Source organism: Asterias amurensis, chromosome 5, assembly GCF_032118995.1.
Source record: "Asterias amurensis chromosome 5, ASM3211899v1".
Lineage (NCBI taxonomy): Eukaryota > Metazoa > Echinodermata > Asteroidea > Forcipulatida > Asteriidae > Asterias > Asterias amurensis.
In genome coordinates, this window is record NC_092652.1 from 27,863,690 (window position 1) to 27,888,636 (window position 24,947).

The following is a 24,947-nucleotide window of genomic DNA, read 5'->3' on the forward strand; positions in this document are numbered from 1 at the left end:
TGAGATGAATGTTGTGTTTGTAATACTTTTAAAATTACTTTTATTAATAATGCATCATATCAATCTTTAATTATATATTTACAAATTAATAAAACACATAAATTTCTCTTAATATTATTATACTTGAATTCAATGTATATTATTTAATATTTTTTTCAGAACTTAATCTTAGAATACACACTGACTGAACGAGGTTTATTGTCGTCATACCTATTTTAGTGTGAGGAAGGGTCTTTTATGGAATTCGGAATCTGACGCAAGTAGTCTTAAACAATGTCAATCCTTTGTCTCATTAACAATACTTCACCTGCAGAAGTTGAGAAATTAATATAGTAAGTATATTTTATAGCCTTGATCAGATTTTAAGTTGAGTTATTTGATTAAAAAGAAGTGTAATTCTCGAGATTGGATGACTCGTCGTTGTCGTGTCGCAGTCAGTCACGTACGATCGTCCCGACCATCACAAGGCAAATTAGCCCAGGTTGGACTCCTCCGTTGCAGGCAACGCGACGGAGTCGCGGGTATAAAGGTCCCGTACCATTGCGAAAATTTTTCAGAAATCTGTAAAAAAATATTTCTACCTTACTCGGGAGTCTGAACTGTTACTCACATGTTCCTTGTAGTGGAACTCCAAGCTTGCATTATTTAAAATTGTTGAATTTTCTCCTTTGCTTTGGTGTTAATATTAATAATTGTGAAAAGAAAATTGAAGTTGACGTTTTCTGATCCCACGTCGTGCACTTACTTCCGTGTAAACACTTTCTTGCACTGATCACTGGCGGCCTGCTATTTGCAGCCAAATCGCCGTCAACTTGCGCCAACCAAACACTAAGCAGATGGATAATACTTAGTCAGCGAGCAATTTACACAAAGCGCAGAACTATGCGATACCGAGCATTGATGTCTTGTGCCAAGACTCCATGTGCTGGAAGTGTATTTTTTTCCTAGGACAAATGAGGCCACTTTTTACCATAAATTAGCGCATGCTAACCGTCCCAAGAAAAAAAGTATACGCGCGCAGGAAAGCGCCCTCTGTTGTCCGCACATGTACAAGAAGCACTGTGAAAAAGCAAGTTGGCGGCAGACGGCTTTGCTGCTTTAGAAAAAAAAAAATTCTTCACAAGAAAAAAAACTTGATTTTTGTAACCGTAGGTAATTCAACCTGAAATTTATACAAATTCTATTTGAGCTGGATTATTTTACAGTTTTATGCCTCCTGGATTTTAAAATGTATCTTGGAGGAGTTGAAGTCGAGTTAACGGCACCTACCCAGTTGACGGCGAATAGCGGCAAAATAATGCACTGTACTCATAGCCATGCGCACTTGGGCTCACACTATCAATTGGTACACGATGATCACATCGCCAGTGCAGAACTTCGACATATTTTGGGAAATAATTTCTTCCATGGATATATTTGTTAGCTGTGAACTCGTTGAGAATATAGTGAGGGACACTATGAATATATGAATGGAATTTCAGCTTCTCAAATTAGGTAAAAAATTGTAGTCAAATTTGTGTTCGCATTGTAAAGAACCTTTATACCCAGGACGTAAGTGCAGTGGCACTGACTGACGTCCTACCAGGGCTAGACTAGTAGTAGTACTAGCCCGCTAGCGTAGCTAGCCCAGGTTAGACTTCTCCGTTGCAGGCAACGCGACGGAGTCCAGGGTATAATTATAGACCTTTCTTTTGCAATGTCACAGCCCGAGTTTTTGCCAACCCAGATTGGAAAACTATGCCATAGGTGCAAATCAAAAAAGATCGCTACTTTTGGTAATAATGTTACCAAATTTGTTGATTTTGTTTAAAACAAAACAACAAATTATTTTTGGGTATTTTACCTAATTGAAAGTGTGCAACTATGTTGAATTTTCATAAAACATTTGTTTTTACGATTTATAATGGTTTTACTAACATTCGGCCAGCCATGCCAACCAAGGCAGTTCGTTTATCAACAAAAGAAAGGTCTATAAAAGGTTCCGTACCATTGTGAAAAAAATTCAAAAATATTTTTTAAATAGTTTTACCTAACTCAGAAAGCTGAACTTTTACTCACATGTTCCTTGTACATGTACGTAGTCGGAAATCCAATCGCGCATTGTTTAAAATTTCTGAATTTTCTTCTTTGGTGTTAATATTTTGAGAAAAGAAAATTTAAATTGACGTTTTACACACGCACGTCAAGAACGGACTTGCTTGTAAACATTTTCTTGCATTGATCACTACTGCCCTCTCGTGGTGGCTGGAGATGTGACAGTCTTTTTTTATTTGCGCAAGCTGCAATTTTGTTAAGGCGCAAACATCATTTTTCTCTTGCTTTTTTTGAACGCACGACTGGCTTGCGCAAATTTAAAAAGGGTCATATTCAATGATTGCACCCGACGTATTGCCAATTACGGCACTATACTCAAAGCCACATGCGCACTTTAGGTCACACTATCAATTGGGACATGATGATCACATTGCCAGTACAGAACTTCGGCTTATTTTCGGCAATAATTTCTTCCACGGATATAATTGTTAGGTGTGAACTATTTGAAAATGTACTAAGGGACACTAAGATTATATGAACGGAATTTCAACTTCTCAAATCAGGTAAAAATTATGAAAATTGTAGTCAAATTTGTGTTCGCATTGTAAAGAACCTTTATACCCAGGACGTCAGTGCAGTGGCACTGACTGACGTCCTACCAGGGCTACCTAAAAAAAAAATGGCCAAATGGACAAACAAAGCAGTTAAGTTCCTCGATCATAATCACTCGGTGCGATGACACAATTCGATCTCACTTCAAAAGGATTAGTAAAGATTCCCTCCCTCTGACCCTGACTGTAGAAGTTGTCAAGTTGTGCGCATCCTTTTGAATTTCCCAACTCTTGTTTATTCTAATTTCAAAAGGTCAGAGACATCAGGATTAATTGTAAGGAAACTAGGAATTGGACAAAAATTGGCATGTGAAGTGACAGATGATTCATCTGAAACTATTGATTCAATCTGAACTTGTTTAAAGTCATCTGGAAGTGGTATTTTTTTAAAATAAAGCTTTTGTCACTAAAATATGTGTTTTTACGAGAGGAATGTGAATAAAAAGTTAACTAAGGTTTAAAAATATTAGTTTTGATTGTATTTACAAATTTACGAGTAGGCCCCGACCCGAGAAGACACTGTTCGTGACGTAATTCAAGGCGCGATATTTGAAGAGAAAATTTGTAGTCAGGCCCCCGTACATTACGTCTTTCAGATACCTTCTTCGATTTCCCACTAGCTGGAAAAATTGTTGGGACGGCGTCGTGTTTAAGAATGGCTCTTCTCGTCATGTCAAATGAGTGGTGTATCCCTGATTCGAAGCACGACGGCTCGAAGTGTTCGCTGCATAGCGCTGAAAAAGATGTCGGACTGGACCACTTTGCTCTAGTTAATCTGACTTTCGCAGCCCACAACCGCCTATAATTGGGATCTGCAGGAAATAGATGAAGACTGACCCCATCTTTAGTTGTTTTGCTGCATCCAGCAGCAATACACCTGGTCGGCATTGCCGGAAAATTGCCAGAAAAAAAACTTTTTCGCAGCGTACAAACTCACGTCTTAGAATTACATGTACTTTTGCACGTGTGTTTATCTACGCATTGAGGCAAAGTCTTCCTTTTCCTACGTCACAAAAGGGGTAGGCGGAGTCAACCCCCCAAGCACTTAATTAATTTTTTTAACATATAAATCGTGACAAACAATTACTCAAAAAATTGTTTTATTGTTAATCAACATATACTCTTATGTTTAAAAGAAAAAAAATCCTATTTCCAGGTGCCTTTAACATAAGGCAAGGATTCGTTGCACAACATTAGTTTTAGATTTGAACCTACCAAGAGAACCATCCCAAAGGCCTACACTACCTGAGTGTGTGGCTTGCCTTAAACGAAAATTATTACTGGCAAATTTAACTGGAAATCTTTTGAATTGAAGCCGATAAAGTTGTTTAAAAAAACATCGGTTGGTAACTTCTCTTTATAGGCCTAGAACAAATCAAAATTGGTTAAGTCAACAGATCCAGACAACTTTTTTTTCTAGAATAGACCTTATGCACATGACATCATTTCAGTAGGGCGCCCTCACCTAGAGGTCAAAAGGAGGTTGTTCATTGGCCAATCCTGTGCGCCGCGCGTACAAATCTGTGCGTTTCGTTTGTTTCGTCACCGTTTTTTCCACTAAGATGGCCGCTGGATGACGTCAATGCATAAGGTCTATTGACTTGACTTATTTTGTAGCGGATCAAATTATTTCTGAAATATCCATTGGTGAGTAACTTATCAGGAAGAATTTTTTGAAATTATTATTATTGTGTTTGCTTTCAGTTTCATTAGTAATGATTTTTTCTGATTTGACTTAATGAGAATTTTTGTTCCTTTCTCCATCTTAAAAATTATGACTACCATAAAATAGCCAGGCATTTCTTGGTTTGTGATTGTCAACTTTGTCTCACACTCTGAAGAGCAAGACTGTTTTTTAAATTGTGGGAAAAGTTACATGCTGGTATTCTTTGAATAATGTTACGTTTAACGTGCACTTTCCATATATTAAAAATGATGAAAAGAAGAAAAAAAAGCTTGGAATAACTGCATCACAGGAAGGCGGAAAACATTGGCCCAGGCTTCTGCAATGTGCATGGTGTAATGTTTGTTGGTATTCTACTCTATAGTATTATTTTGTGATTATAGCTGACAATGTGGAATTAAGAATTGAGTACTAAAACAAATGTTGCTTAATTCAAGCACATTTTCTTGTTTTTTGTTTTGTTTTAGGAGAGTAAATTTTATCCCAACATAATGGCTGAGTCAGCTGTGGGGAGGAAGGGGGATGAAAGTCCTACCACTCACCTAGACTGTACCTTGGAAGATTCAGCGATGTCCACCTCAGGCTATGCCCAGGTGGTCTTTCATAACGTACAGGAGAGATATACTCCAGGTTTGCCAGTTTCTAACTTCCATTCATGCAAACTGTTCTTGGAACGTATTCTTTAGTTTGGCATCTTAGAATGAGTGTCAAACTTCAACATTTTCACAACATGATAAAAAATACTTGTTTTGAAGAATTATGATTGTCAAATGTAAACACGACTAAACAGTAGAGACAACAACTAATCTTAGCAAGATTAAAATGCTCTGGCAAATAATTTAAAAGTAAGCCCTGGTAGACAAAAAGAATACTGCTACTTTGTTTTCAGAATTTGTCTTTTATCTGTCTGATCACAACCCGATGGATTTAACCATAGTGACACCCATCTATTGTTTTTATTAACGAATTTGCTCTTTGTCTTTCCAGGTTCACACATTGAATGTACCTACACTTTGACTCCAGCCATTCAGCCAGCAACCAGAGACTGGGTGGGTATCTTCAAGGTAGGATGGAGCTCCACTCGCCAGTACAAGGCGTTTGACTGGGCACCTTACCCCACTGACTGGGTAGAAGGGAGAGAGTATGACCAGACAGTCAGGTTTAGTTGTGAGTAGACTTGATTTATTCCCAGTGTTTCAACTTCGTTTTGACCCTTGCCCACTTAACTCTTCATTTGTAGCTTGATGAGGAACAATTCAATATTAATTGAAGAAGAAGAAAACACAGTGTTGTCATTAAAAACAGGAAACTAATAAGATCTAATAAGATCTTTCGGTGACAAGTCTTTTTCTGTTTTAGCTTTCTGTTTTTTGCTTTTTTGCTTTCTATTGTATTTAATTTCAATTTTTATTGTAAAGCGCAGTGGTCAATTTTGGAAATGCGCTATGTAAATGGTTTTAATAATAATAAAAAAGTATAATAATAATAATAAAAAATGCATATTGACTGATTGATAATTGATGGTCCCGTGCAGCATACTACCTACCCAAAGAAGAGGACGGTGAGTTTTACCAATTCTGCTTCATTGACTCCGCTGGTAAGATGCGAGGAGCAAGCACACCTTTCCAGTTTCTTGACCGATCCTCTGAAGACTTTGTGGAGGTTGAAGATGCATCCATGGGTCTCTTAATGATACAGTCTAAGAGCTCTGCTTATGAGGAGCAGCTCAAGAAGATTATAAAGGTTAGTCAGTTCAGCAATTCTTTACCTTTGGTAATAGAACCATTGATGCCCTCTCCAGGACAGCAGCAATGCTTATGGGAGAGTACAACAATGCAAGATGCAAGATGCCTCAAACATCACACTATTCACTGTAACTCAGAAGCCTAAGGAAACCTGTAGACAAGGCTGTTTGTAATGAACCACAAACACTGGAGTAAAACCCTGCTCTTCTATCATAGTGTCTCAAGTTATTTTATGTGAGCAACCTACGCCTATCTTAATACATAAGACCTTTGGTTTTACATCCTCTCCGAACAACAGAACTTGAGTTTAGTGTAATAGATTGCTTGGCCATGACTGAAAGATTAAGAATGTTCTTTGAACTAATTTTGACAGAAGATGTCACTTCAAAACTGAAAAACACAATACATTTGTATGCATACATGTATGCCAGGCACAGCATGCAAAATACTTGAAACATGTAAACTGTTTGTATGTCTTCTAGTAAGGTGTCATATTGTAGGGTCTTGATATAGCTCATTTGTCAAATTCACGTTTTATAACTTCTAGTCTACTGGCAAATAGCTTATAAGTATTCATTCATATTTATTTTATAATCAGCGAACAAATCAGGCGATGCATTTAGCTGTATACTGTCAACCTTACCATTCTTTACTCATTACTCAATACTTAATAGGAGAAGGATGAGCTTCTTGAGACTCAGTCTGAGTTACAATCTCACCGTCAGGGTCTTGAGAGTAAGATCGTGAATTTGGAGCAACTCCTTAAAGAGAGCCGGGAGAGTGACCAGAAAGCCAGCAAGGAAAACCAAGTAAGTTTCATCCTCCCTGCCACCTGAAACTATACAATGACAAAATGTCAAATCCCAAAACGGGATTTCCTGTGCCACAGAAAAGTGATAAGCACTTTTAGGTGAATGAAGAAAGTTTTCTTTGCTTAGCCATTTCCTTTTTCTTTTTTGAATGACAGACTTGAGCTACGTTGAAGGCTTCTACCTTCAAACTTTTCGCAGCCATTTAACGGTTGGTCAACCATTCATAAATGAACCATGTGCCTAAATGAACCTGCCAGGTGATTAACCTGAAAGCTGCACCCACACATGAAAGTTTATTTTCTATCTCCCTAAAAATGGGCCTATTATTTGTGTGATAAGTAATCCCCTGACATAACTAGAAGGGTTTGTATAAAACTTGGATTTTTTTGTTTAGGAGCTGAAAGAGCAGCATCAGATTCTTCTTCGTGAGAAGACAACTCTTGAAGGTCGCATAGAAGAGGTTCTAAACGCCCTGAGCAGCCTTGAGCAGGACAAGACACGCTGTGAGAAGGCCTTGGAGGTTACCAAGATAAAGCTTCAAGAAGCTCAGAATCAGACAGCCAAGGTGTCCCAACAGAAGGACCAGCTTGTTAAAGATCTCAGTCAGGTCCTACATGAAAGGGATGAGTTCAAGGTGAGACAACTTGATCTTAGATAATTTTCCATCAAACTGGATTATCTATCTTACAGCAAGCTTAAATTATCCTTAGCTCTAGACAATCTTCAATCAAACTTTGATTATCCTTGTCTTTTAGTGATTTTCCATCATACACATATAATGTTGGTGTTTATGAGTAGCATACTCATAAACACCAACATTATTTGTGTATGATGGAAAATCACTAAAAGACAAACACATTGATAGTCAGAATACGCAAATGCACACAGGGTTCTTGCCCTTACAATATAACCAGTAAAACTTGACCTTGTTCAATTTCACAAATAAGAAAATGAATGTGAAAAAACAAAAACAAAACCCACATTACTCAATTAGCAATCCTTAAGCGTAACTCAGCTTTACCACACTACAAATGCATCCTTTCTCTCACTCAATTCAGAGCCAGTTTGCCTCCTCTGAGAATTCCAATAAGGAATTGCGTAATGAGGTCTCTAGCCTGCTACACCAGCTGTCACAAACCAGCCAGGTCACACTAGATGTCAAGGAACAAGAAGCACAGATTAGGAATGAAAAAAGAAAGGTGGAACAGCTGCTACTGGTTGCTACGGCAGATAAGGTAAGCATAATAGTTCCTCTCTACCATGTTTTAACTTGTTGAGGTCCACCTCTGTACTGCAATGTAGGTGTACCCCTATGTAGGTGCTTTCTGTACCCTACTCTGTACCCCTATGTGGGTGCTTTCTGTACCCTACTCTGTACCCCTATGTGGGTGCTTTCTGTACCCTACTCTGTACCCCTATGTGGGTGCTTTCTGTACCCTACTCTGTACCCCTATGTAAGTGCACTCTGTACCCTATTCTGTACCCCTATGTGGGTGCTTTCTGTACCCTACTCTGTACCCCTATGTGGGTGCTTTCTGTACCCTACTCTGTACCCCTATGTGGGTGCTTTCTGTACGCTACTCTGTACCCCTATGTGGGTGCTTTCTGTACCCTACTCTGTACCCCTATGTGGGTGCTTTCTGTACCCTACTCTGTACCCCTATGTGGGTGCTTTCTGTACCCTACTCTGTACCCCTATGTGGGTGCTTTCTGTACCCTACTCTGTACCCCTATGTGGGTGCTTTCTGTACCCTACTCTGTACCCCTATGTAAGTGCACTCTGTACCCTATTCTGTACCCCTATGTAAGTGCACTATGTACCCTACTCTGTACCCCTATGTAAGTGAACTCTGTACCCTATTCTGTACCCATATGTAAGTGCACTCTGTACCCTATTCTGTACCCCTATGTAAGTGCACTCTGTACCCTATTCTGTACCCCTATGTAAGTGCACTCTGTACCCTATTCTGTACCCCTATGTAAGTGCACTCTGTACCCTATTCTGTACCCCTATGTAAGTGCACTCTGTACCCTATTCTGTACCCCTATGTAAGTGCACTCTGTACCCTATTCTGTACCCCTATGTAAGTGCACTATGTACCCTACTCTGTACCCCTATGTAAGTGCACTCTGTACCCTATTCTGTACCCATATGTAAGTGTCCTGTGTACCCCTATTTAGGTGACCTCTGTACCCCCATGTAGGTGAACTCTCTACTCCTATGTAGGTGAACTCTGTACTGCAATGTAGGTGCACTTTAAAACATCTTTTGATTTCCTGATCATTGTATTTGACATACTGCCATTGAGTTCAATTGCCTGTATTACTTACTAGACTAGAATCGCCAGACTGAGCTTCATGGTTGTGCATTCCCATTTCATGATGTACGGCACTGTAATGGTCTACATGTTTGGAGAGTTTGAAGTTTTAACTCAAGCTTAAAAGTTATAAATGGTATTCGACACTGGTATGGATGCTTTTATTCATAGCGCTTTTTAGAAACTAACGTATTTAGCTCTCTAAAAATGTTGTAATTATTGTTATTATTATTATTTGCCACCTACCTAGGATCACATGCACAGCATTGGGGAGAAGTTGCGAAACAGAGAGGATCAATATGCTGCATGTGAAGCTAGTAGACGCCTGCTGTGTACGGAGGTAGACACCATGAAAGCTGTCCATCACAAACTCTCTAATGATCTGCAGGTATTACTGGCTATTAACCTTTGTTGGGCACTCCCTTTGAATGGGGAAATCACATCAAAGATGTTGTTAAGTTTTGTGTTTTCAGTTGAAGGAATTTTGCACAAAATATGCATGGAGTAAACCTGTCAACACATGCCCCCCCCCTTCTAAATAAAAATGAAAATATTAACAATTGTAGCTATTGTGCTTGTTACACTTCTGACAACAATTAATTAGAATGAAAAGTTTGGATTCTTTTTATAACCACTTCTTCGTCAACATGGAAATCATGTCATAGTCCAAGACTAAATATCCTAATTTTGAAACTACAAGTTGTTTCACAACCCAATGTGATAAGATCCATTACAACTTCCAAGAGAGATTTGTTTGCCCTCTTTAGAAGCTCTGTCTTCTTTCTTCTTTGTTTGCTCACAGCGAGCAGAGACAGAGAAGGATGCCCTGAAGGGTCTAATGAGACGTAAGGAGAAGGAGTTTAAGGATCATGAGAAGCAGTTGAGGGGTCAGTTCCATCTTCAATCTCACCAGGCTAGAGAGAGAGAGGTGATGATATTAGAGCAGGTTGGAACACTCAAGGGTAGCATCAAACTACTGGCTGAGGTATGTTATGTGTTTATATCATTCAAATAGAAACCAGAGAATGGTGTGTGTATGTATCGATAGGTATTTTCTTTGTTGTATGTGTTCATAGCTGTTCCAGCTGTATTACAAACTTCAGCCATCCCATTGGTTGATCGGGACAGTGTTGCCATACAGGCAGATTCATGTTGTAATGTCCAAAGCTGACATTAAGGGTATGCATAGCAGACACAGACGACATTTGAGCTAAGCTTTCTCAAAGTTTTTGCTACAATTATTAGAGCCTGCTCGTCAGATTTGAATGCTTTGACATTTGAACATGAATTATGAGTTGCCTATGATTCCTCAGAATGGGGTACTTGGGTGTGTCTGCAAGACAGTATAATCCCTTCCCTTTCCCTCTTGGTACAGTTATTACATCCGGTATCTATGAATCCATTGAAACTTGTATCCTTAATGAATGAACATGAATTATGAGTTGCCTGTGAGTTCTCAGAATGAGTTACTTGGGTGTGTCTGCAAGACAGTATAATCCCTTCCCTTTCCTTCTTGGTACAGTTATTACATCCGGTATCTATGAATCCATTGAAACTTGTATCCTTAATGAATGAACATGAATTATGAGTTGCCTGTGAGTTCTCAGAATGAGTTACTTGGGTGTGTCTGCAAGACAGTATAATCCCTTCCCTTTCCTTCTTGGTACAGTTATTACATCCGGTATCTATGAATCCATTGAAACTTGTATCCTTAATGAATGAACATGAATTATGAGTTGCTTGTGAGTTCTCAGAATGAGTTACTTGGGTGTGTCTGCAAGACAGTATAATCCCTTCCCTTTCCTTCTTGGTACAGTTATTACATCCGGTATCTATGAATCCATTGAAACTTGTATCCTTAATGAATGAACATGAATTATGAGTTGCTTGTGAGTTCTCAGAATGAGTTACTTGGGTGTGTCTGCAAGACAGTATAATCCCTTCCCTTTCCTTCTTGGTACAGTTATTACATCCGGTATCTATGAATCCATTGAAACCTGTATCCTTAAATAGTTTGTTTCAGACAAATAGACATTAAATATACAAATCACTTGGAAAACATTAAACTATCTATATTTCACAAGTCCATTTTTGATATGTATATATATATATTTTTATTTTTTATTTTTTAAACTCGGTTCCTATCAATATTCACAATTCTGTGGTAATGTTTTGCTTTATCAGGAGAAGGAACAGGCTCTGAGATCCAATAAGGGTCCTATGGAGGCCTCCCAGGTTGTCATGAAAGAGCTCAAGGAGAAACTTAAACGAACGCAGTCTAAGCTTGAGGAGGAGACTAAGAAACGAACTGAACTACAGAAGAAACTGGTATGGGAGGCGACTCTTTAACCTTTGACCTTTAATCATTGTTTGTTCAGTTTCTCATTTTTCATGAAGGTATACAAGAGTTGAAAACTGAGAATGTGTCCGAATCAATCTATTCGCTAGCAGCTATAGCTGTTAGCAGCAGAAATCTTTTTAACAATCTGGCAACCTCAAACCCTAAAGCCTGGTTCATACTTTCTGCAAATGCCAAGTGAATTTTGACGTCACATGGCTATTTTGGCAGTGAATGTTTTGCAGGATTCAAACACAGTTCAACTGTTGCGAATTATTCAGTGTAAATTTGTGACGTCAAAGTTTGTATCACATTTGCATTCGCTGGAAGTATGAACCAGGCTTTATAAGTGGTTTCAAATCACCCTCAGCAGAGATTCAGATTGCGCTATTCGCTGGAAGTATGAACCAGGCTTTATAAGTGGTTTCAAATCACCCTCAGCAGAGATTCAGATTGCGCTATTCGCTGGAAGTATGAACCAGGCTTTATAAGTGGTTTCAAATCACCCTCAGCAGAGATTCAGATTGCGCTATTCGCTGGAAGTATGAACCAGGCTTTATAAGTGGTTTCAAATCACCCTCAGCAGAGATTCGTTTGCGCTATTCGCTGGAAGTATGAACCAGGCTTTATAAGTGGTTTCAAATCACCCTCAGCAGAGATTCAGATTGCGTTATTCGCTGGAAGTATGAACCAGGCTTTATAAGTGGTTTCAAATCACCCTCAGCAGAGATTCAGATTGCGCTATTCGCTGGAAGTATGAACCAGGCTTTATAGGTGGTTTCAAATCGCCCTCAGCAGAGATTCAGATTACGCTTCATTGGCTGTAACACTTTCTTGATTCAAGATGGAAATTGAAAGAATATTTCGTTTTTCTTTTCAGAGCACCAGTGAAGCCATCTTTGCCCAGGAGAAGAATGACTTGACTCGAGACATTAATGATATGAGACAACGTCTACAGATGGGAGCTGAGGAGTACAAGAAGAAGTATCTGGAATGTCTGCAGTTAGAAGGAAAGCTCAATAAGAAGAAGACTCAGCGGAGTAGGGCTGCATCCAAGGAAGAAGTTGGATGGATCTGGAATGAAGATGCCAAAGGTTAGACAATATTGATGTATTTGGAAGTGTTCTTGAGAACAAGATTGAGTTGATATGAAAGGTTGAGTTTTTTTAAATGCTTAGTTACTAGGTAACAGCAGAGTAACCTCAGAGTTAAAAATGTAACATTATTTTGTAGTATTAATTAAACACTAGTTGGTATGACACTGCTCTAGAATTGCAAGGGTCGTGGGTTTGAATTCCATTCAAGTAATATGCCTGTGATTTTTTCACACAACTCGGGAAAGGACTAAGTATGCAGTGCTTACACACATTGGTGTATGAATATTCTTTACCCCCTACACAAATTTAACACATGTTAATTCATTAATGACCTTCAGAAAAAACTGCGTGCTTACCTCAAGATTACATTTAAATTTAACTGAACTTTGAACTTTGATCCATAGAAAATGAGCCGGTGATTCAGGAAGTACTGCTGCAGGCTTCCCCAACCCCAGCAGAGAAATCATTTGACAATGCTGAAATTCAGCAGCAGATAACAGTGCTGGCTCAAGAGCTAGAGGAACGTGGCTTGAAAGTCAAGAAGTATAAAGAGTTATTCCAGGTATGCTTGAGCTTTTCTACTGTAGGTTTCATTAAAGCTCCATAGGTTTAGATAACAGTGCTGGCTCAAGAGCTAGAGGAACGTGGCATGAAAGTCAAGAAGTATAAAGAGTTGTTCCAGGTATGCTTGTCTACTGTAGGTTTCATTTAAGCTCCATAGGTTTAGATAACAGTGCTGGCTCAAGAGCTAGAGGAACGTGGCATGAAAGTCAAGAAGTTGAGTTGAAAGTCAAAGAGTTGTTCCAGGTATGCTTGAGCTTTTCTACTGTAGGTTTCATATCAGCTCCACAGGTTCGAATTTCTGAGTTAGTGTAATGAATCTAGGTTAATTCAACAATTAATACCAAATGAGATGCATGAAAAGTGCATTCATCAAAAACAGAGATTTGACTTTCTTGAAAAGGCAGGTTTAGTGATCGCAACCTCTTGCAAGGAAAAGATGAGCAAAGTTTTAAACTTATCTAAGAATAACATAAACCAACTGCCTGTCTATTTTCACTTTACAACATGACCAATGCCATTGGGGGTCGCTGGCCTGATTATTTCATTGTTGATTGTTTCTTTTTAACTGTTCCATATCTTATACAAAACATAAATGGTTCTTAATACTGAACTAGCTAGTACATGTAGTAGCACAAGTGAGTTGGTGTATCTGATCCTCGGGTGTTTTTACTATTATTTGGCTGCTGACCAACTGTTGGGGAAGAACACTGCCAGTAACCATATATGTATTTTGGGATATTCTTTTGTATAGGTAACTGATAAAACGCTACAAGAAAGATTGCAAAGATTGATTGACATATTATTTTGTTGAATGTGTGAAGGTCTTATGTGCCAGGGTCAGACAAGGAGGTGAATGGAGGATGTATTGATATAATTCAAATGTTAATCCTTTCTAATTTGTTGCCCAATCTAGGCAGAGAAACAGAAGAGACAGCAGCAGGATCAATTATTCCAGAAGGAGAGAGCTACATTTGAGATGCAGCTTGACGCAGCTAACAGCTGTGCCCAAGAACTGGATGAAAAAGAGGTATTAGATAAAGCTAGTGTTGTACTCAGTTTGTGTACACGATTAATAATTAGGTACTCTTTTGATGATACTCCTATAACAAATACTTGTATTGATGTTGATAAAAAACTGCAATCTCAGATTTGAATTCAAGTCGGAGCCCAAAGTACCTGTACTTGCCTGTTGGAATCAGTAATCAGATCAAAGTAAGTGATTGACAGATTGATTGATTGATTGATTGATTGATTGATTGATTGATTGATTGATTGATTGACAGACTTTTGGTTGATTAAATATTTCCAAATGATGACGAGTTCGTCTTAATTTGATAAAGTTGTTAATAGACGTTGTGAAGTTGTGTTTGCTATTATGATACTTGGTGTGACATCTCATTTTGCTTAGCAAGTTGGATCGATTCATTGGTGGACTCATCCTTTGAAATCAATTCCTGTAACCCTTTTCAGAGAGCTGCACAGAAAGCAGCTCAGTATAACAAACTAACTACTGTTATGTTTACCGAGATGCACAGAAAGCAACTCAGTATAACAAACTCACCACTGTTATGTTTACCGAGATGCACAGAAAGCAGCTCAGTATAACAAACTAACTACTGTTATGTTTACCGAGATACACAGAAAGCAGCTCAGTATAACAAACTCACCACTGTTATGTTTACCGAGATACACAGAAAGCAGCTCAGTATAACAAACTCACCACTGTTATGTTTACCGAGATGCACAGAAAGCAGCTCAGTATAACAAACTAACTACTGTTATGTTTACCGAGATACACAGAAAGCAGCTCAGTATAACAAACTAACTACTGTTATGTTTACCGAGATGTACAGAAAGCAGCTCAGTATAACAAACTAACTACTGTTATGTTTACCGAGATGTACAGAAAGCAGCTCAGTATAACAAACTAACTACTGTTATGTTTACCGAGATGTACAGAAAGCAGCTCAGTATAACAAACTAACTACTGTTATGTTTACCGAGATGCACAGAAAGCAGCTCAGTATAACAAACTAACTACTGTTATGTTTACCGAGATGTACAGAAAGCAGCTCAGTATAACAAACTAACTACTGTTATGTTTACCGAGATGTACAGAAAGCAGCTCAGTATAACAAACTAACTACTGTTATGTTTACCGAGATACACAGAAAGCAGCTCAGTATAACAAACTAACTACTGTTATGTTTACCGAGATGTACAGAAAGCAGCTCAGTATAACAAACTAACTACTGTTATGTTTACCGAGATGTACAGAAAGCAGCTCAGTATAACAAACTAACTACTGTTATGTTTACCGAGATGTACAGAAAGCAGCTCAGTATAACAAACTAACTACTGTTATGTTTACCGAGATACACAGAAAGCAGCTCAGTATAACAAACTCACCACTGTTATGTTTACCGAGATGTACAGAAAGCAGCTCAGTATAACAAACTCACTACTGTTATGTTTACCGAGATGCACAGAAAGCAGCTCAGTATAACAAACTAACTACTGTTATGTTTACCGAGATGTACAGAAAGCAGCTCAGTATAACAAACTCACCACTGTTATGTTTACCGAGATGCACAGAAAGCAGCTCAGTATAACAAACTAACTACTGTTATGTTTACCGAGATACACAGAAAGCAGCTCAGTATAACAAACTCACCACTGTTATGTTTACCGAGATGCACAAAAAGCAGCTCAGTATAACAAACTAACTACTGTTATGTTTACCGAGATGTACAGAAAGCAGCTCAGTATAACAAACTAACTACTGTTATGTTTACCGAGATGCACAGAAAGCAGCTCAGTATAACAAACTAACTACTGTTATGTTTACCGAGATGTACAGAAAGCAGCTCAGTATAACAAACTAACTACTGTTATGTTTACCGAGATGTACAGAAAGCAGCTCAGTATAACAAACTAACTACTGTTATGTTTACCGAGATGTACAGAAAGCAGCTCAGTATAACAAACTAACTACTGTTATGTTTACCGAGATGTACAGAAAGCAGCTCAGTATAACAAACTAACTACTGTTATGTTTACCGAGATACACAGAAAGCAGCTCAGTATAACAAACTAACGACTGTTATGTTTACCGAGATACACAGAAAGCAGCTCAGTATAACAAACTAACGACTGTTATGTTTACCGAGATACACAGAAAGCAGCTCAGTATAACAAACTAACTACTGTTATGTTTACCGAGATGCACAGAAAGCAGCTCAGTATAACAAACTAACTACTGTTATGTTTACCGAGATGTACAGAAAGCAGCTCAGTATAACAAACTAACTACTGTTATGTTTACCGAGATACACAGAAAGCAGCTCAGTATAACAAACTAACGACTGTTATGTTTACCGAGATACACAGAAAGCAGCTCAGTATAACAAACTAACTACTGTTATGTTTACCGAGATGCACAGAAAGCAGCTCAGTATAACAAACTAACTACTGTTATGTTTACCGAGATGTACAGAAAGCAGCTCAGTATAACAAACTAACTACTGTTATGTTTACCGAGATGTACAGAAAGCAGCTCAGTATAACAAACTAACTACTGTTATGTTTACCGAGATGTACAGAAAGCAGCTCAGTATAACAAACTCACCACTGTTATGTTTACCGAGATGCACAGAAAGCAGCTCAGTATAACAAACTAACTACTGTTATGTTTACCGAGATGTACAGAAAGCAGCTCAGTATAACAAACTAACTACTGTTATGTTTACCGAGATACACAGAAAGCAGCTCAGTATAACAAACTCACCACTGTTATGTTTACCGAGATGCACAGAAAGCAGCTCAGTATAACAAACTAACTACTGTTATGTTTACCGAGATGTACAGAAAGCAGCTCAGTATAACAAACTCACCACTGTTATGTTTACCGAGATACACAGAAAGCAGCTCAGTATAACAAACTAACTACTGTTATGTTTACCGAGATGTACAGAAAGCAGCTCAGTATAACAAACTAACTACTGTTATGTTTACCGAGATGTACAGAAAGCAGCTCAGTATAACAAACTAACTACTGTTATGTTTACCGAGATACACAGAAAGCAGCTCAGTATAACAAACTCACCACTGTTATGTTTACCGAGATGCACAGAAAGCAGCTCAGTATAACAAACTAACTACTGTTATGTTTACCGAGATGTACAGAAAGCAGCTCAGTATAACAAACTAACTACTGTTATGTTTACCGAGATGTACAGAAAGCAGCTCAGTATAACAAACTAACTACTGTTATGTTTACCGAGATGTACAGAAAGCAGCTCAGTATAACAAACTAACTACTGTTATGTTTACCGAGATACACAGAAAGCAGCTCAGTATAACAAACTAACTACTGTTATGTTTACCGAGATGTACAGAAAGCAGCTCAGTATAACAAACTAACTACTGTTATGTTTACCGAGATGTACAGAAAGCAGCTCAGTATAACAAACTAACTACTGTTATGTTTACCGAGATGCACAGAAAGCAGCTCAGTATAACAAACTAACTACTGTTATGTTTACCGAGATGTACAGAAAGCAGCTCAGTATAACAAACTAACTACTGTTATGTTTACCGAGATGTACAGAAAGCAGCTCAGTATAACAAACTAACTACTGTTATGTTTACCGAGATACACAGAAAGCAGCTCAGTATAACAAACTAACGACTGTTATGTTTACCGAGATACACAGAAAGCAGCTCAGTATAACAAACTAACGACTGTTATGTTTACCGAGATGCACAGAAAGCAGCTCAGTATAACAAACTCACCACTGTTATGTTTACCGAGATACTCAAAATACTATGTCATATGTACCATTTGTAACTGGTTCAGAAAAGTGTAAAGCGATAGTTTCTGCTTTAAAGCAGCTCTATGAAGTTGAGCCTTGGTATTTACTGTTTTGTTTTGATTGTTTATTTATCAACAGGAAGACATCAAGCTACTGCAGGACAAAATTTCTAAACTTCACACTGACTACATGAAGATGAAGCACACTCATGAGGTATACAAGTTTGATGTACTCCAGAAGTCTTCACAGAGTTCACCTCCCAGCACCCCTACTGGAATGAGCCCCATCCACTCCCCCAAAATGGCCGTCTGTCATGGACCACCAAATGGGCAGTTGATGTTCAGAAACCCCTACGTTGATCCAAAGCAGGGGTATCAAAACCCTTACAATAGTCCGGAAGACGCAACTAAACACTATGGCAACCCATACAAAGGCAAGGAAGAAATAACAGCACAGCCCTCAGCTCCCCCATCACCACCAGGTCTGACTGAGATGCCAGCCGTCCCTACCTTGGCTCCTAAGAACCCACCAGAAAAAAAGTTGAAATCCAAAGCCCCTCTCCCAGAACCACTTAAGCCAGATGTCTTACCAGAAGGAAAGATCGCAGCCATTAAGACTGTAGCTAAACATCATCAGACTGCGAAGCTGCTGGATCTAGCTCTGTCTGCGGGTTATACAGAGAGTGCTGAAGAAGAAAGGTAAAGCCTTTTTACTATTCTGTCTTGTCTCCTATTTGGAATTGATACTCAAAGTCCAGTCATTTAATCTTTTATAGAGTAACTTGAGCAGCGCCTGGAAAATCAGCATAATTTGCATGTACAGTGTCATGAATTAACATTGTGAAGTGAATGATTATCTATTATTGTAATGCTGAGTTTAATTATGACAAACAATTTAAGTTATCTGAAACCTGTATTCAATTTGTTTTCTAACCCTTCAGGGAAGAGGGTCCAACCGAGTTCCATGATGCGTGTGAGGAATTACCGTTGAGCGAGGGCGGTTTGAAGATCATGAAGTGTCCAGAGTGTGAGATAGAGTTCCCACCATCGTTCCCGGAGGCTGATTTTGTTGCCCATATCCAGCAGCATTTTGCTCGTCTATGTCCAATGTGTAACATGTTAATGCCATGTAAGACGCCAGACGAGGAGTATGAACGTCATGTGCAAACACACTTTGGGGATGACTAAAAAGGTTGCCTAAACAGCCCACTGAGAAGTGATTACTCTGTTTCCCCCTTTGTGTTGCTTTGCTTTTGCAATTTGTGTGAAGTATTAACTGGGCTTATCAACATCTTAAACTTTCTTAAACTAAGGTGTTACTGCAACTCTTGACAGATCCTACATTTTGCTTCAGTCGGTTTGGTTGCTATTTTCGGATTTGTTTACAATTGAAATTAATCACATTATTTGTAAAAGTAAACAGCCACCTTTGAAATTTATCAAAATGAAACACAACATGAGAAAAAAACACCTTGAAATATCAAGACTCAAAGTTAAATAAAACGTTCTTCTGAATCTGTTGTTGAAAAGGGTATACTTCTAAATAAAGTGAGAAACTGCATAAAATATAAACTGATTGATTGTTGGGAACTGTAAAGATATGCCTTGTAATTAACAGTGAATCATGTAATATGTCTAATGAGTGTAGTGAAAAATGTAATACAAAATATTTGCCACTTAACTAAAATTTAAAGCAAAGTACATGATGTTAATGTATTTATGTGCTGTATGATATCTGGTACCATAGAGGTTTATCAATGTATTGTGAAAATGATAAAGACAAGTCAAATAGTGCATTAAACTGCTGAGATAACTCAATATGCTTCACAATAATAACACTATTATCTTAGAAACAAGGCCAATTGGTTTGATTTCATCACTCATAATGAATCTTGGTTGCGCCATTTGTGAGTTATTTTGAAGTGCGCATTTTAGGTGATGCACAGGCAGTTAGACATGCACCATTAGTTTTTGACTCCTAATATGCCAGACCATTGGCAGCCAGTATGTTTGTGTGACATCAGTGCATAGCGAGTCTATAGAAATTGTAAAGTTACACCAAATAATTTTATAAAATTATGAGTAGCTAAATCTTAAATATCACAAACTTGAACATAGATGTGAAAATACATAACAAAATTACTAATATCTGATGAGACCAATAATCAAGAAGATAAAGAACAAAATACAATGCAGACAGAATTAGTAGAACAGTCTGTCTGGAGTCAGAAAAGCATTAAGTTTACAGTGATTCTCAATATCTTAACTAAATACTAAATGTAGTTCATTTACATTACCTTAATTAATCAGAACATGTAGAAGGTAGTTGATAAGAATATTGTATAAAAATTGAGAAGCAAGACAAAGAAATCTAAAACTATAACACGTCAGACGAGACTACAGCGTGTGGAATGTGTTTTTTTTTTTGGAGAGTTGTTTTTTAGTCTTAATCATGAATTTGAATTTGATTTTATTTGTGCGTATCTATATTACATATTCTTCATTATATAGTGTGACATTCCTAATAATGGACGTAGAGTAGATTTAAGCAAACCATGTTAATAACTGTACAAAAAGTAAATGTTTGATTTTAAAATAAATAACAAGAGAATAAGAGGTATGCGGATGTGTACCACTGAAATACTTGGTACTGGGAAAGACAGGTACACATCCAGGTCAAACATTAATTGTGAATCAACACATTATTAACATGAATGTTTATTTCTTTGTTGGCCAAATCTTGACTACACCATTACACCTTTGCTGGCACACCAACCTTCCACAATCGAGCTAAAGAACTTTGGCACATTGGCCACTAATACGTGTTACAGGTCAACCAGTGTGTGATTTGTGTCGAAAACGATTTTAAGGATTTGTGTTCTCAGTGCAAAGTTCAAGAGAATTGTATGGAAAGCATCAACACAATGGGAATTTTTAAGGGAGATTGTTTATTTCATATTACATGATGAAATATTTCTCATGTTTTTTTTAATATTGTTTCTCTAAAATTGTAAAATGGTGGGCCAATAGATTTAACACTTTTTTTTCTGTTTACGGTATTCCAGAAATTAATTTTAATCATTTAATTATACAGACAAATTTGACATGTAGAACGAAAATAATCGCACACTTTTCTTAAGATTTTAGAATGAACGTTACGGAACGTATGGTACCCAGATGACTTTGTTTTACAAGTGAACCTTTGTTTATTGTTACATCAAAGTTTGGGTGCGCTTATTTAGACAATGTCCATGTTTTGATAATCTACTCCTTTTCTCTCTCTTTTTTTCTCATTCTTTTCACAGTTAAAGTAAGTTGTAGTTTAAGGTGTGCTTGTTTGTACTATCGCCTTATTGAGTTGTGGTTTATAGTCGCTTGGTTACACTGTAGGATCGACTCGACTAACCACACACGCAGATAAAGATGTTCTGTGAAAACAAGTCCATGCATTGAATGGGACTCCATTTCCGATAACACGATCTAGATTTGCTGTCACCGAGTTCCAATATGTATTGGCCGTAGTAATTTGTTACTACATATTTAAAATAATATAATTGCTTTCTTTTCTTAGGTTTTAGTACTTGTCAAAATAGTTTGTACTGTGCTTGCTATTAGGCCATGTCATAGGAGGCAACTTGTTCGTTATTGAATTGTCATGATGTACTTGGGAATTCTAGACCTTTGTTGCCTCCAAATTGCCTCCAATGACTGTACAGTAGTATAATATATTGTTTTGCATGTGCTTGAAACTGCATGATCCTAAAGCGGCTACGTGGCAAACAAAAATGTAGATACGAATAAACATTGTATATAATGTTCAATATGAACAAATAATTCGGTTGAATTATGACTGTGTGAACATGAAAGGTATAGCCATGCTGTAGCAACTTGTAGCTACGTGTGCATTTTATGACAATAGTTTTACTTAAAAGGTTGGAAGGGAGAGGAAATAAGTGCTGCATGATTTTCAGATTGAAAGAATTATATGTTTAGATTATTTTTGTTTGATTTATCTTCTTAGAGCTTCATCACCATACTTTGATATCGTTGTCATGTTCCCTGTATGCTCATTAATAATTAAAGGTTGTCTGTGACGTTGACAATACGGGACAACACTGATTTACTCCAATTTAATTCATGTTGGTCAAACTAATTGTTTGGAAGGGGAAACCACATGTTGGTTTCATTACACACGGTAATAACACTACCTGTAAGTTATGCGTGCGTGATTCGTGAAGAGTGTTACCAATTCAGAATTGATGTTCAAAATTGTTTTTTAAAGTATACTACTTCATTTGCCACATTTCTTTGGTAACTTATTAAAATATTATTCATTGTTCAATATGCTATCATAAACGATCAAAGTTAAGGAAGACAAAATATCAAAATATAGTTATTAAAAGAAGTGACTGTAGGCGCTATTAGGTAAATATCACTTAACTGTACCGTCATCAATTCACTGTTCTATTAATAAGCTTGTACATTATACTAGTAATAATGTGGATCATATAATACCACATAAATTGATGGTAAAACAATGCAATATATTGTAAGAAGCAGGAATGGTAGATCTCAAAATACGGTCATTCTTAAAGGCAGTGGACACTTTTGGTAATTAATCAAAATAATTATTAGCATAAAACCTTACAAGTATCTCTGAAGTACTGTAGTTTTCGAGAAAGAAACAATTTTCACGAATTTGATTTCGAGACCTCAAGTTTAGAATTTGAGGTGTTGAAAACTTGAGGTCTCGAAATCAAACATCTAAAAGCACACACATTCGTGTGACAAGGGTGTTTTTCTTTCATTATTATGTCGCAACTTCGATGACCAAATTGAGCTCAAACTTTCAGTGGTTTGTTATTTTATGCATATCTTGAGATACACTAAGTGAGAAGACTTGTCTTTGACAATCACCAATAGTGTCCAGTTTCTTTAAACCATAAAAACTACAATAATACAGTTTTACCCAAGTTTGGCCAAAGTAAGTATATAATAAGGCTATTATTAACATAATATGTTTTTCTGAATTATTTTATGGCGAAAAGATCTCTGTGATATCGTACTCTCAATAATTAATTTCAGCTGGTCTTAAAAATGAAGAAATGTTGTGATTTGTTTGAGTATTGTGGTGTAGTTTGAATTCTGGAAATATTATATACACTCAGTAACTATTGAAGTGATAACACTAGATCTTAACAATAGTGCTATATTTGTTTTTATCGTGCCTTTAATTTGTAATGGGTAATAAAAGTGGTGAAAAGCTATACTCCGTTCCCTTGGTCTGGCATACATTTTGTTTTGTGATTGCTGCATGCAGTGTATTTTTCAGTGCACTGCATTTAATTTGGTTGTTGCTGATGCTGCTTATGCTTGTGTGCTTTCTGTTGTTGCTACTACAGCTATATGTTGCTGTTGCTGTTGCAGCTTTATTTTATGCTTGCGTCTGAAGCTGCTGATGCTGATGCTGATGCTGCCGATGTTTGCTGCTTTTGTAGCAAGTGATTTTGTGTTTGCTGCTTTTGTGGATGTTACTTCTGCTTAAGTATTTGCCTGCTGTTACTGCACTTCTGTAATGATTGCTCAATAAACTCACGCAAAATGCATTATGAAACCATAATGGTTCGACACAATCCCTGACATGCAAAACAAAAACCTTGACACTAACTGCTACACACACGATTCTGGTCGATTTCTCAAGAAAAATTGCGATCTTTATGTTATTTATAGCCGCTGAGATATTTATATTTCTTTATTGTATTAAGCTTTAGAACCGCATTTTTTCCTCGAACAATGATCTGTCTGCTGTGAAATTGCCCCTCATAATATTAACATTGCTGCCAAACTCGTCATGGTAAATAACGTGTTTTTGTTTGGTGTGTTCAATATGACGTCATCATGTTTACAACACGCTTTGTTTATAACCTTCAGTCCCGTTATCTTATCAAGGAGGTAAAACATAAACCCGCCATGTTTTAATAAACCACGTGGTGGTGCCCTGACTTTCTATCTGATAGTTTGATAGAAGAAGAACTTTCGAGATCATACAGACTCTAAAATAATGGAATAGTAGCAACAGTCTAATATAGGTTTTCCCTGCCAATTTCTTTAAAAATCCATTCATTTTAACTCATGGTTCATTCAATTTAGTTTGAAAACGAATGATCCGTTGAATCAGCATTCAACAGTTAAAAAGAGTGATTCAATTGTATTGTTTAGCATTCACTGGTCAAATCAGATCATTCAATTTCATAAGGCCGCAAGAATCATTCACTATAGAGCCAGTAGCAAGACCTGGTCAATCATTCAATGAGCAAAAACATATCAAGGCTAAAGTACAGTAATTAGGTTTGCATTTCAAAGTTATCGGGTGCAGACTTAAACAAAAGGAAGGGTAACAACGCAAAAGGAAGAACTTTTCCAATTAAGAAAAAACACATGATGTAAGTAAGGGTGCAAAATACATGGAAACTCCGCTTCAAAGGTTAACAAGTTGAAATTCGTAGCACATAAATGAAAAAGAAAACGCAAACTAGCAGTAAAATCATGTTCGCTTCGGTTAGTCTTAATTTGAATGCATCAACTGTAAATTGGTAGTAGAAATTCAACTTGATAAATTCAGAATGATAAAAGTGTAGTCTTGAATGCCCTTAAATAAAATTGAATGTATTAAGAGCTAAAAAGAAACCCTAGTTCGAGGGGATTAGGAGAAAATGCATGAATTTGAATGCATGGTCATGAAATTGAATAAGTTTTTGCTGAAATTGGCCGGGAAAACCTATATTTTGACGTCATCAATGTGTATTCCATAGAACTCTATGAATGTTCATTGATGGTGAGGTCAAGTAAGATCGCAGCCTACACGTAGTCAGAGTCAACTTTTAATTATCATGGATTTTTTCAAACTTGCATTTAGAGACCATAGAGCCTA

General features: G+C 37.4%; 1 protein-coding gene across 1 annotated transcript; it reads left to right on the forward strand.

Annotated features, from left to right (window-relative positions):
- The first annotated feature begins 212 nt into the window (after window positions 1-212).
- On the forward strand, window positions 213-23,283 carry LOC139937140 (uncharacterized). The gene is made up of 15 exons (XM_071932149.1): window positions 213-332; window positions 4,797-4,959; window positions 5,317-5,496; window positions 5,864-6,072; window positions 6,749-6,883; window positions 7,281-7,520; window positions 7,945-8,121; window positions 9,455-9,592; window positions 10,007-10,189; window positions 11,389-11,532; window positions 12,423-12,636; window positions 13,044-13,201; window positions 14,117-14,230; window positions 18,156-18,715; window positions 18,958-23,283. Exons 2-15 carry the CDS (start codon window positions 4,821-4,823, stop codon window positions 19,202-19,204), a joined length of 2,838 nt encoding a protein of 945 aa, XP_071788250.1. The 5' UTR covers window positions 213-332; window positions 4,797-4,820; the 3' UTR covers window positions 19,205-23,283.
- Window positions 23,284-24,947: the final 1,664 nt, after the last annotated feature.

Excerpts from the sequence above, each read along its gene's own strand:
- LOC139937140 (XM_071932149.1), top strand. The coding sequence starts at position 4,821 with ATGGCTGAGTCAGCTGTGGGGAGGAAGGGGGATGAAAGTCCTACCACT. Across the intron at positions 5,497-5,863 it reads CCAGACAGTCAGGTTTAGTT|CATACTACCTACCCAAAGAA; the intron begins GTGAGTAGACTT and ends GGTCCCGTGCAG. Across the intron at positions 13,202-14,116 it reads AGTATAAAGAGTTATTCCAG|GCAGAGAAACAGAAGAGACA; the intron begins GTATGCTTGAGC and ends TGCCCAATCTAG.